The sequence below is a fragment of the Pelophylax lessonae genome, assembly GCF_965119305.1.
Source record: "Pelophylax lessonae genome assembly, chromosome: 10".
NCBI lineage: Eukaryota > Metazoa > Chordata > Amphibia > Anura > Ranidae > Pelophylax > Pelophylax lessonae.
Genome location: NC_138777.1, coordinates 72,814,254 through 72,826,910, shown reverse-complemented (window position 1 = coordinate 72,826,910; position 12,657 = coordinate 72,814,254). Strand labels below are relative to the sequence as shown.

The following is a 12,657-nucleotide window of genomic DNA, read 5'->3' as shown; positions in this document are numbered from 1 at the left end:
GAATTCAGGTCCCAACCATCGGACAGATTCTTTCCGTCCAACCTCCGCCTATCTCCAGATCGGATACCGGACTTACGAGAGGCAGTGCAAGATCTGCTGTCGCAGGGAGTGATTGTGCCGGTTCCCTCTCGGGAACGTTTTCAACAGTTTTATTGAAACCTGTTCACTGTGCCCAGGAAGGGCGGAAAGTCTGTGCAATCCTGGATCCCAAAGCTCTGAACCGCTTTGTGCGGTTTCAAAAGTTTTGAATGGAATCTATTCACACGGTGGTGGCGTCCTTACATCAGGGAGACCGGTTAGCCTCTATCGATATCAAGGATGCAGATCTGCACATTTACGCTGGACACCAGCGTTTTCTTCGCCTCCGTGTGGGAGAGGAGCACTTTCAATTCAATTTGTGGCGTTACCCTTTGGTCTCGCCTCTGCTCCTAGGGTCGTCCCAAAAGCATTGGCTCTGATATTGGCACTTCTACGTCAGAGGGGGATTGCGGTCCTTGGGTACCTGGACGATCTTCTGTTAAGAGCAGATTCTCATTCAACTCTGTTGGAGGATTTGGCAATCACTGTAAGGACTCTACAAGAGTTCGGTTGGACTATCAATTTTGCAAAATCACCCCTTCTACCATCCTCAAGTCTGGTCTACCTGGGTCTGATTCTGGACTCCGCATCGGCAAAGTTTTTTTTCTTCCCCTGGACAAGCTGCAGGGGGCGATTCGTTTGTTGCTGTCCAACAATCTGTCCTCTCTGCAAACTTGCATGAGAGTCCTAGGCCTGATGGTGTCTACCTTCGAGGCGGTCCCATTTGCTCAGTTCCACACCAGACCCTTACAGAGGAAAATTCTGGTAAAATGGAACAAAGATCCAAAGTCCTTGGTCTCTATGGCTCAGTTGAGTCCCAACTCAAAGACTTCAACTTCTATGGTGGCTTCGCTCGTTGGCATTGCTCTCGGCTCAACAAGAAGGTTCAAAGGTTTGTAACCAGGTTATGGGATCCCCTAGCTGATGCTGTACATGCACTGGTGGCTCCTTGGGGTCATTATTGGCTGATCTATGCGTTTCCACTGCTGAAACTCCTGCCAAGACTTCTGCGCAGAATGAGGGCGGAGGGGATTGCCGTCATTCTGGTGGCTCCAGACTGGCCTCGTCAGTCTTGGTACGCAGATCTGGTAAGATGCTCCTTGGAGACTTCCTCTCAGGGAAGATCTGTTGTCTCAAGGGCCAATCTTCCATCCTGCTTTAGTCGCTGACTTTAACGGCGTGGCTGTTTAGAAGCCAGGTGTTTGAAGGATAGGGGTCTTTCCGATTCAGGGATTCCTACACTGTTGAAGGCCAGGAAGTCTACTTCCTGGAAGATCTATCATCGTACATGGAATTCTTAATTTTCTTGGTGTGAATCCATGAAGGTGCATCCTTGCCTTTTTTTGGTGGGATTTTGGCTTTCTTTCAAAGGGGTGTCGAATAGAAGTTGGCTTTTGCCCCAAGAGTCAGCCTTGACTGTTTTTCCAACATCCTTTTAGCCTTGCATGCGTTGATTCGCACCTTTTATCAAAGGGGTCCGTCATGTGGCCCCCTCCGAGGCGATCCCCGTTACCTCCGTGGGATCTGAATTTGGTATTGTCTGTTCGTCAAAAACCTCCTTTTGAGAACATTACGGTGGTTCCTCTGCTCTACCTTGTCTCAGAAGGTTGCCTTTTTGGTGGCTATTGCTTCTGCTCGCCGAGTATCTGAATTGGCAGGGCTTTCCTGCCATTCGCCTTTGGTGGTCCAGAGATAAAGTGGTACTTTGACCTAGTCAGTCGTTTCTTCCTAAGGTGGTTTCTGATTTCCATCTAAATGAAGACATTGCTGCCTTCTTTAGGTCCTATGCCTAAGCATCCTAGGGCAATTGCTCTGCATTCTTTGGATGTGGTTCGGGCAATTGGGGTTTACCTGGCGGCTGCTGAGTCTTTTAGGAAATCTGATCCTCTGTTCGTCTTTACGGAAGGACCCAGAAGGGATTGGCTGCGTCTGCTGCGACCATTTCTAGGTGGCTCAGGCAGACGATCCTTCAGGCTAATTCACTAAAGGGTCAGGTTCCACCTTTCCCTGTGAAGGCGCATTGTATTAGGGCGCTGAGTACTTCTTGGGTTTGGCCATCAGGCATCAGTGATACAAGTTTGCAAGGCGGCAACTTGGTCGTCTGTGCACACGTTCACAAATTTTATAAAGTAGATATGTTAGCATCCTCTGCTTCTTTTGACCGCAAGGTTTTGCTGACGGCTGCTGTTGTGAAAGAGACTTGGTCCCTTTGAGGGGGGTTTGTCCAGGTGGGCTCTGGTTGTTCCTGGTTGAGCTCTATATTCTCTGGTTGGCTAAAGTTTTTAGCATTGTTGGGAATTACGTTCTTTTTCTGAGTTGTATTCCCACCCCTCATGCAAATACTGCTTTGGGATGTCCCAATGGTCAAGATTAATATGGAGCTGTGTCTGTCAATGAGCTTCAGAGAAAAGGATTTTACGGTAAGACAAAAATCTAGTTGTGTTTCATATATATCTACCCCCCCCCCCCCGCTAATTGGCTACTATGCACAACTGCACCAGATTCTGTGTGCTCCCAGTTTTTTAGTAAATCTTGGTACCTTTGAGACAAGTACACACTATAGAGGGAAATGCTTTTTCTTTCCAGAGGTTTACAACCACCACTTTAAAATAGGCAGGGACATGTATAACCAGTAGGAGAGATTCAGTATATTCATACCCCCCCCCCCGCAGGAGAGATCTACAGTATATTTGTACCCCCCCATTTAAAATGTTGGAAACCTTATGATACATGGGTGGACCTTTCAAAGCCCTTTACATTTCTGTCTAGAGCTAAATATTAAACTTGAGGTCTCTGACAGGAGGAAGAGTTATAAGCGAGCAGTAGATGAACTGTCTGATGATGAGCAGATACACTCCCCTCCACGGAAGAAGACTCCCTCTCCACCTTGTCCTCCCAGCAAAGTAAGCTCATAATTGGTTGAGAACAGGTATATGCTTTTAACCTGGTCTTGTGAATTAAACCGATTTCTTTCTCAGGTTGTAAAGACTCTTCCTCATATGAGAACTTTCCTGCATACGGTGCAGAAAAATCAACTGCTGATGATGACTCCAGGATCTATCAGCAAAACTCTAATGGTGAAATCTTTTATTAAGCGCAATACGCCCCTGAAGACAGACCCAAAGGTATGTGTAAAAGTGTGTTTAAGTAGATTTTTAACGTACCTTGCAGTACCCAAAGTATACGTGTGTGTGTGTGTGTGTGTGTGTGTGTCTCACTGTGTGGATATACACTATAGTTACACTATACCATAGCACCACCCTATGCTGGGTAAGGTAAGACTGGAATTACCATTCACCATCTAATTTAAGTGGTTGTAACAGTACATCTAGAAAGCAGTGCAGGCGGATTTGATATAGATTGAAAATGGAAAAAACAATTATATGTGCTAATATACGATGTGTTACAATTTAATTCCCGAGGGGAAAGAAATTGCTTAGCAATACCCTAGCAGCTTTTGTCACCTTCAAAATAGTCCCCTTGTAAATCGAAGCACTTTTCTAAGACTACTGTGCCTGAAACATTCCTGGAGTTTTTCCTGTAACGTTTGCCTTTGCGCATTGGATATCCAGAATGTCATCAAATCTTTTGTTTTTTTTTTTTTTTTTTTTTTTTTTTGAGGAAGTAAACCCTCTGAAAAAAATGTGAGGAGAAGAAAAAAAAACTGTAAAGACAAAGGCATAATGAGCTAGTATGCATAGCATACTAGCTCATTATGAAGTACTTACCTAAAAACTAAGCCCCTGCAGTGCCGACAGGATGGCCGACATGTTCGGCCATCCTGCTTCCTGGATCTCATCCTCCGCCCATCTGATTGGCACTGGGCTCTGAAGGAACGGCACGGGTGGCTGTTCCTTCAGAGCGCATGCGCCGATAACGTCATCGGCTGCATGCACTGTAAATATCACCTAAACGGTGCATGTTTAGGAGATATTTATAGCACCTATAGGTAAGCCTTAATATAGGCTTACCTAAGTCTTTAAAGCGGAGTTCCGGCCTCAAAATCGATTTTGGGCCATCCCCTTGCTAAGGGGAACCTGAAAAAGAAATGCATAGTGCTTTTTTTTTTTTTGTCACTTACCTTATTATAGAAGCCTCGCCTTCCTTCCACTTCCTCCCTCTGCGGCCGCGGCCCGCGCCGTCGCTTCCGGTTTGCGATGATTCCTGGGAGCTGAGCGCCATCGCTCCCAGGAATCAATGCGCCTGCACCGGCCCCGCTTGTCACTTCTGGTGCAGGCGTGGCATTCACTGCTAAACAGCTTCTGGGCATGCCGCGCCTGCACCGAAGTGGTGAGCGGGGCCGGTGCAGTGCATTGTGGGACTCCCAACGTCACGGAAGAGGACACGAAGAGTGACGCTGCGGCTTCAGCTGCCCACACCTGAGATGGCAGCGCTGGAGAAGAAATTTTCAAGGCAAGTATTTCTTCTTACAGGTAAGTGCGACCCGGGACAGTTCAGAGGCTATCCATTATGGAATGTGCTAACCCTGACTGTCCCGGGGGTATTTTTAGCTCAAATTGATCCCCGAGGCCGGAACTCCGCTTTAAAGTGGGTTTACAACCACTTTAAGGCTTTTTTTTTAATTTTAGAAAGAGCCGAAAGTCATAGGGTGCCAAGTTAGAGTAATAAGGTGGTTGCTCAAGTTTTGAAATTGATTCCTGGGCTGGGAACTCTTAAACACTTAATGCACCATGTGCAGGAGCACTGTTGTGTTGGAGAGTCCGCTCATCAGGCCAGAGTTGCGGTCTTTTCCTCCGAACATGTTCCTGCATGCTTTCAGAATTTCCAAGTAACAATGTTGGTGGACTGTTGCACCATGTTCTTTGAACTCCGTGAACTATCCGTGATAAAAAAAAAAAACACACCAGCATGGTTTTGATCCGAGAAGACGTGCGTGCTTTCTTTGGGCGAGGTGAATTTTCTGTTTTCCACTGCATGCTCTGGCTTTTTTTTTTTTTCTTTCCGGATCATACTGGAAACACTGTTTAATCACTGGTAATAACCCCATTAAACACTCTTCAAAAGATGGGATCAAATTTGAAGACTATGTTCTTTCTGATCTCCTGTCAAGATTCGAGGCACCATCTTTGCGGAAGACTTTCTCATTCCCAAATCCTCTGTTAGAATCTGCCACACCGGTTTCCTTGTTCATGTTCAACTCTTCTACCAATATTTGACCATTCAATCTTAGAGTACGATAGTTCACACTGTCCCCATTTGTATCCATCCTTTGCATTTTTGGCTACCCACATTTTGTCATTCCTGACCCTCCTTTTTTAAACCGCCTATGCAACTCAAACACTTGATTTCTTCATAGAATGTTCAACATAAGGCCCCTTTCACACTGGCTGAGTCTGCCAGCGGATCTGCCCACTCAGCAGGGGATCTCTCCCTGCTGATCCCAACTAAGCAGGCAGATGACCGGTCCATGTCAGCTCTGCTGATGCAGAGTGGACACAGCACCCTATTCTCTAGGGGGCTGTCTGTTGATGCGATCCGTTTCCATCCGACTGTCATCCGATAGGACGGATGGGGAACAGATCCCCATTAGTATGTTCTTACTGGATCAGACACATGTCTGCTGACATCCACCGCTCAATAAAGAGCAGTGGGTGCTCCGATCAGGTCCACCTGAAAAACTGACAGGCAGGCCTGATCGATTTCAGTGTGAAAGGTGCCTAAGCCTGTTGTAACACAACGTTTCACTTGCTAGTTTGCATGCAAAATTTGATGTTAATCCACTGCTCCAGATTCCTGTCACTCAATTTTCGCCAACAGCCCAATGCACGCACCTTTCTACTACTACTGTAAAGACTGGTCTGCAACCTAGGTGAGTCTTGCAGATTCGGCCAAGCTTAAGTGCGAATGAATGTGACTCTCCACTATAGCGCCACACATTTCGGGAATTGAATTGTCGCACCTTGTATTTTGTAAGTGTTTAACATGAGCACGATGTGGCTGCATGTAACCCCTAATCAACACCTTGTGTTTAGTTTTCAGCACTGTACTGTTGTGTCGGCGGGTTTTACCTATAGTTCTACTTCAATAAACACAGATGAGCCAAAGCAATGGGTTTTAAAAGTCCTTTAGAAGTGGAGGTTGGCGGAGTATTTGTAGTTTTGCTTTCTTGTCTTGCTCCATTTTTACACAGCAGAGTTGCTCTAAACATTTTGCTTGCAGTGTATGATTGGAGTTGATGTGAAACAGTAACACTTTAGTTTGCGGTTTCCTGTACTAATTCATGCAGACTTATTTATGTATCCCTTTTTTTTTTTTTTTTTTTGTCTCCCTCTCCCTTTCAGACTGAAGTAAGTAACTTAGTTTTGTTGCGTTATCACTGGTGTTTCTTTGTTTTATTGGCAAGCGGAGGTCTGGTTATTTGGGTTTTTTTTTTTTTTTCTTTTTCTTCACTTGGTGTCATCAATCATTTTGTTCTCTGTCCCCACTAAGGTTAGGTTGTCCCACTGGTGATTGAAGTTTTTAGATTTTTGTATTTACTTATGTTCTTCATATAACCATTTTATAGGAAAAGGAGCGTCAGCGTTTAGAAGCCTTGCGCAAAAAAGAGGAAACCGAACTTCAGCGAAAGCAAAAAATAGAGGAAGGCAAGAAACGCAAGCAAGAGGAGCTAAAACTGTGAGTTTATTATTGGGGGGGGGGGGGGGTTGTCCTGGTTGTTTTAAGATTGTAAGCCATGCTTAACTGTTACCTTCATTAGTCTAAGAAACCCTCTTCCAGTTTATTTCTATTTCCTGGCCCAGTGACCTGGCCTTTTCTGGTCTGAAGAATTTTTAGACCAGAGGGTTGACTTTAGTTCCAAGGTCAAGGTAATAAAGCCCTTGACTGCAACATGAAGCCAGCTTTAAACAGATGAACCGAGGAAGATTTTGCAGTTTGATCAGGTTGTTTTAAAACGACTGAGGAGCAGTTTAACCACTTGCCAACTGTCTGCCGCAGATATACTGCGGCAGGCTGGCTCGGCTGTGCGAACTGCTGTACCTGCACCCACCCCCACCAGGCAGCAGGGATGCTGATCCACAGGGCCTGGCGGCCGCGATCGCTCCCCGCTGAGAGAGAACGACAGTCTGCTGTTGTAAACGCAGCAGGCCGTTCTCTCTAATAAATGAACACAGAGCCTATTTAAGATCACAGGTCTCCCTTCATTTCACAAGTCCCTCCCCCATAGTTAGAAAACACTCCTAGGCTCACACTTAACCCTTTGATCACACCTCCGTTAACCCCTTCCCTGTTAGTGTCATTATTACAGTAACAGTGCATATTTTTAGCACTGATTACTGTAGTAATGTCACTGGTTCCCCCCCCAAAAAGTGTCAATGTCAGGGGTTCGATCTGTGCGCCACAATGTCGCAGTCCCACTAAAAATCGCATATCTCTGCCATTACTAGTAACAAAACACATAAAAATGACACAAATCTTTCCCCTAGTTTGTAGATGCGATAACTTGCGCATACCATTCAAAATACGATTATTGGGATTTCTCTTATGTTGACAGACACAGCTCTTATGCTGCTTATACCATTGGGTTATGCTCCCCCCCCCCCCCCCCTCTACAGGAGTAGTACTAGGCAGGAAAAGTTTACCACGCCTACGGGGGCTGTCCCTATAGGCATAACCCCACACACCCTGCTCCAGCATACCAGTTTTTCTCTAGTGAAGGAGTAGGACCTAGGCTTCCTGCTGCTGGGACTTGGGTCTGTTTTTTTTTTTTTTTTTTTTTATGCTTTTAAGAATATTTTGTTTTATTTTCTTTAATCCCTTCTGCTAGTTAGTGTTCAGGGGGATTCCAGTTGCCGACTGAGGTTTCGCACTGGATAATCTAGATCCTTAAGGTCTCCCAGCCTGGCCTACAAGCGTGAGCAGGTTATAGTCCTGCACTAGACTTTGCCACAAAAGAGCCCCGTTTTTGGATGGGGACAAGCCTGCGAGTGGATATCTCGCTGGGACGCGACGACCTGCAACACCCTGAGTCGCAGTGTACCTCTTGGCTGGCAGCACCCCCACTCCAGTTGGGAGGTGGTCTGTCCAGAGCGGAGCCCACCTGGTCCATGGTATGGTGAGTAAATGCAGCCCCTCCCCATATCGCTTAGTGGTCTTGGGAGAGGGGTCGTCCCGGACACCCCCTCCTTGAGGGATCGCTGTCCTCTCAATCGGATGGTGAAGAGGACCTGTCTTTAGCTGCAGCACGGAAACACGCTTTGGTGGAAGCCCTGATTTGTTTCAGTGAGGGGAATTTTAGAAATGGCAGATGAGCCCACACCGACAGGGACACGGTGTCCTTTGGCTCCCGCAAAACCCAAAAATCGGGCAAGGTTTTCCCTTGTCTCGAGAATTTTCATGATATTGTTAACTGCTTGCCGACCGCCGCAAGTAGATTTACTGCGGCGGTCAGCCCCTGCCAGGCAGAGTGACGTTAATTAACGTCACTAGCCTGGGAGGGTCTGGGGAGCGAGCGCGTGCCCCCGCGCGGTCACGCACCCCCCCCCCCCCCGCGCGTGTGACCAGCGGACCCGATGTCCGCCGGCCACTCGGCGATCGTCGGGGGAAGAGGGAGAATGTCAGGCAGCTTGTGTAAACAAGCTGCCTGTCATTCTCATCACTGTAAAGACACTGATTACACGGATCTAGTATGTAGATCCGTTGATCAGTGTCCTTACAGCTAGAGCCACAGCCAATCACAGTAAGAATCACGCCCCTAGGGACACACACAGCCCCTCCCTCCCAAATAAAGTTAACCCCTTCACTGCCAGTGTATTTTTACAGTAACAGTGCATATGTATAGCACTGATTACTGTAGAAATGTCACTGGTAACCCCAAAAGTGTCAAAAATGTCAGTCAAGGGTCCGATCTGTCCGCCGCAATGTCGCAGTACCGCAAAAAAAATCGCAGATCGCCGCCATTACGCGTTAAAAAAAAAGACAAAAATCTTTCCCTTTGTTAGTAAACGCGATAACTTTTGCGCAAACCAATCAAAATACGCTTTTTGCGATTTTTTTTTTTTTTTTTTTTTTTTTTTTTTTTTTTTTTTTTTTTTTTTTTTTTTTTATAACCAAACATAGGTAGGATAAAACAAATTGGCCAAAAATGTTAAAAAATTTTGATTTTTACATTTTTTTTTGGGGGAATTTCATATAAAAAAATGTGAAAAATATTGCTATTTTTGCAAAATTGTCGCTCTTTTTTTGTTTATAGCGCGTGATCAAAAAATCGCACAGGTGATCAAATACCACCAAAAGAAAGCTCTGTGGGAAAAAAAGGACGTCAAATTTGTTTAGGTACAGCGTCGCACGACCGCGCAATTGTCCGTTAAAGTCACGCAGTGCCGAATCGCAAAATACCCCCTGGTCTTTTAGCAGGAAAATCCTCCGGGGCTTAAGTGGTTAATGAAGAACAATAATGGCGCTTCAAGCATGTGCTAGTAGTGCTTAAGCGCTTTAAACAGTTATCCCTTTGCAGAGATGGTTTTGAACCGTTGGACGATACAGCCTAAGGTGGATCACCCTGTATCTAGGTTGAACAAATCTACTATAGTGCCTGTGGACGATTCTCTGTTGTTTTCAGACCCAGTGGACAGGCGGGTGGAATCCCTTTCCCGCCACCTTTATGTGTTGGCAGGTTTAATCCTGAAACCGGTTTTTGTGTCTGTTCTGGTATCAGACGGTTACGGAATGGGTAAAGCGTTTTAAGGGGAACCTAGATGCTGACTTAGTTTCCCCAGAGTTGATGGAACTTTTGGACCAGATGGCCCAGGCCCTGGTGTTCCTGTGCGATGCGTCCTTAGATACGGCTCCCCTGGTGGCCAGAGTGTCGGCTGTGGGGATTGCCGTAAGACGCGTGGTTTGGCTGAAGAGCTGGTCAGCAGACCAGGCTTCCAAGAAGGCCTTAACAGATCTCCCTTTCCTGGGAGAGCGATTTTATTTGGCGACTCGCTGGATGAGTTGATCAAAGGTCTAACTGGTGGGAAGAGTACTCTTCTTCCTCAATCCTCCAAAGGTAAGGCACCCTGTAGTAAGCGGGGGCCTTCTTTCACCTCTCAGACGGGTTCAGGGGCGCAAGAAAAAGGTAAGCCTTTCAGGGCTTCTGGAGGGGCTAAAAAGCCATGGTCAGGCAAGACCAAGACTGGCCAGTCCGGTTCAGCAGACCAGTCCTCTTCAGCGTGAAGGGGTACCCCCACCTGTTTCTGGGGTAGGGGGACGTCTGCGCTTCTTTCAGGAACCCTGGACTTCCCTTCATTCAAGACAGATGGGTTCACAAACTGGCTTTCTGGGTACAAGATCGAATTTCGGTCCCGGCCGGCGGACAGGTTCTTTCAGTCCAAATCTTTGCCTGTCTCCAGATCGTTTGCAGGATCTTGCTCAAGGAGTGATTGTGCCGGTTCCTCCGCAGGAACGCTTTCACGGTTTCTATTCAAACCTGTTCACGGTGCCCAAAATAGAGGGCATGGTGTGTCCAATCCTGGACCTCAAGGATCTGAACCGCTTTTTGCGAGTGCAAAAGTTTCCAATGGAATCCATTCAGTCGGTGGTGGCATCTTTAAATTGGGGAGATTTTCTGGCTTCCATCGATATCAAAGATGCATATCTACACATCCCCCATCTACGGGGGACACCAGCAATTTATCCGCTTCGCTGTGGCAGAAGAGAATTTTCAAATTGTGGTGTTACCTTTGGTCTCTGCTCCTAGAGTCTTTACCAAGGTACTGACTCCTGTATTGGCTTTGTTGCGTCAGAGGGATTGTGATCCTGGGATATCTGGTCGATCTCTTATTGAGAGCGGACTCTCACTCGGCTTTGTTGGACGACCTGTCAATTACAGTTCAGACCCTTCAGGAATTCGGATGGACTATAAATTTAAAAAAATCTGCTCTGAATCCTTTAGTGAGGTTGGATTATCTGGGGCTGACTCTAGATTCCGCCTTGGCAAGGGTCTTTCTTCATCAGGAAAAACTTCAGAAGTTGCAGGGGGCGATCCTGTTGCTGTTTGGAACCCATCTGTCCTCAATACGGACTTGCATGAGAGCCCTGGGTCTGATGGTATCAACCTTCGAGGCGGTTCCGTTTGCTCAGTCTCACTTGAGACATCTGCAAAAGGAGATTCTTGCCAAATGAAACATGGATTCACAGTCTTTAGACAAAATGATACGCTTGAGCTGACTCACGAGGTCTGCTCTATCTTGGTGGATCCAGTCACCAGCATTGTCAGGCAAGTCCTTCCTACCACTGTTTTGGACGGTGGTCACCACGGACACCAGTCTGTCAGGCTGGGGTGGAGTGCTGGGGAAGATCTCTGCCCGGGGGACCTGGTCAACAGAGGAGTCTTCCTTGCCTTATCAATATTCTGGAGCTCAGAGCGATCAAGCTTTGCCTGATCCACTGGACCAATCGGCTACATGGTTCTCTGGTTCGGATCCAATTGGACAATGCCACGGCTGTGGCTTACATCAATCAAGGGGGCACCAAGAGTGTCCTAGCGGCCAGGGAGGTGGCCGAGTTTCTGGTATGGACGACAAAAAATGTTCTGGCTCTCTGCAGTCCACATTCCAGGTGTGGAGAATTGGCAAGTGGATTACCTGAGTCGTCAGGTGCTGGATCAAGGGGAATGGTCCCTTCATCCGGAGGCGTTTCGTCTCCTCTGTGTCCGCTGGGGGAACTCCGGAGGTTGACCAGTTTGCATCTCGCTTCAACAAAAGTCCAGAGGGTTGTGGCCAGGTCTCGGGATCCCCTGGCCAACACCACAGACGCCTTGGTGGCTCCTTGGAGCCAGTATCGGCTGATCTATGCCTTGGCTCTCATAAAACTTACCAAGGTTTCTGTGCAGGGTGGTGTTTGAAGGAATTATGGTTTGTTCTGGTGGCTCCAGACTGGCCTCGTCGGTCTTGGTACGCAGACCTAGTCAAAATGGTTCCCTATCCCCTGTGCAGACTTCCTCTGAGGTGGTATCTGCTGTCCCAGGGACCTATCTTCCATCCTGCTTTATGGTCGCTGGCTTTAATGGCATGGCTGTTGAACGGCAGGTGTGGAGAGCTGGGGGTCTCTATGAATCTGATTCCTACCCTGTTGAAGGCTAGGAAGATTTATCATTGTACGGGGAAATCGTTTATTTCATGGTGTGAATCGCTGCAGCTGCACATTCGCTTGTTATAGCTAGGGTTTTGGCCTTTTTACAAAAGGTTTGAGCAGCGGTTGGCCTTGGGCACGATTAAGGGCCAAGTGTCGGCTTTGGCTATTTACTTCCAACGTTCGTTGGCTGCTAATGCTTTGATTCGCACTTATTCAGGGGGTGTCATCTGGATCCCCCATGGAGATCCCTGTTGCCTCCGTGGGATCTCAGTCTGGTTTTGTCTGTTCTTCAAAAGCCTCCTTTTGAGAACATTAGGGAAATTTCTCTGCTTTCTTTATCCAAGAAGGTTGCCTTTCTGGTGGCGAATACTTTTGCCCGCAGAGTGTCTGAGTTGGTGGAGCTGTCCTGTCCGCCTTATTTGGTGGTCCACAGAGATAAAGTGGTACTCTGACCTAATCTGTCTTTTCACCCTAAGGTGGTGTCTGATTTCCATCTAAATT

General features: G+C 47.0%; 1 protein-coding gene across 1 annotated transcript in view; it reads left to right on the top strand.

Annotated features, from left to right (window-relative positions):
- Positions 1-12,657, top strand: part of INCENP (inner centromere protein) — a 55,265-nt gene that overhangs the window by 20,204 nt on the left and 22,404 nt on the right. The window contains exons 8-10 of the mRNA XM_082270655.1: positions 2,879-2,981; positions 3,057-3,203; positions 6,605-6,714. Of these exons, the coding sequence (XP_082126781.1) occupies positions 2,879-2,981; positions 3,057-3,203; positions 6,605-6,714 (360 nt within the window). The remainder of the gene's footprint in view (positions 1-2,878; positions 2,982-3,056; positions 3,204-6,604; positions 6,715-12,657) is intronic.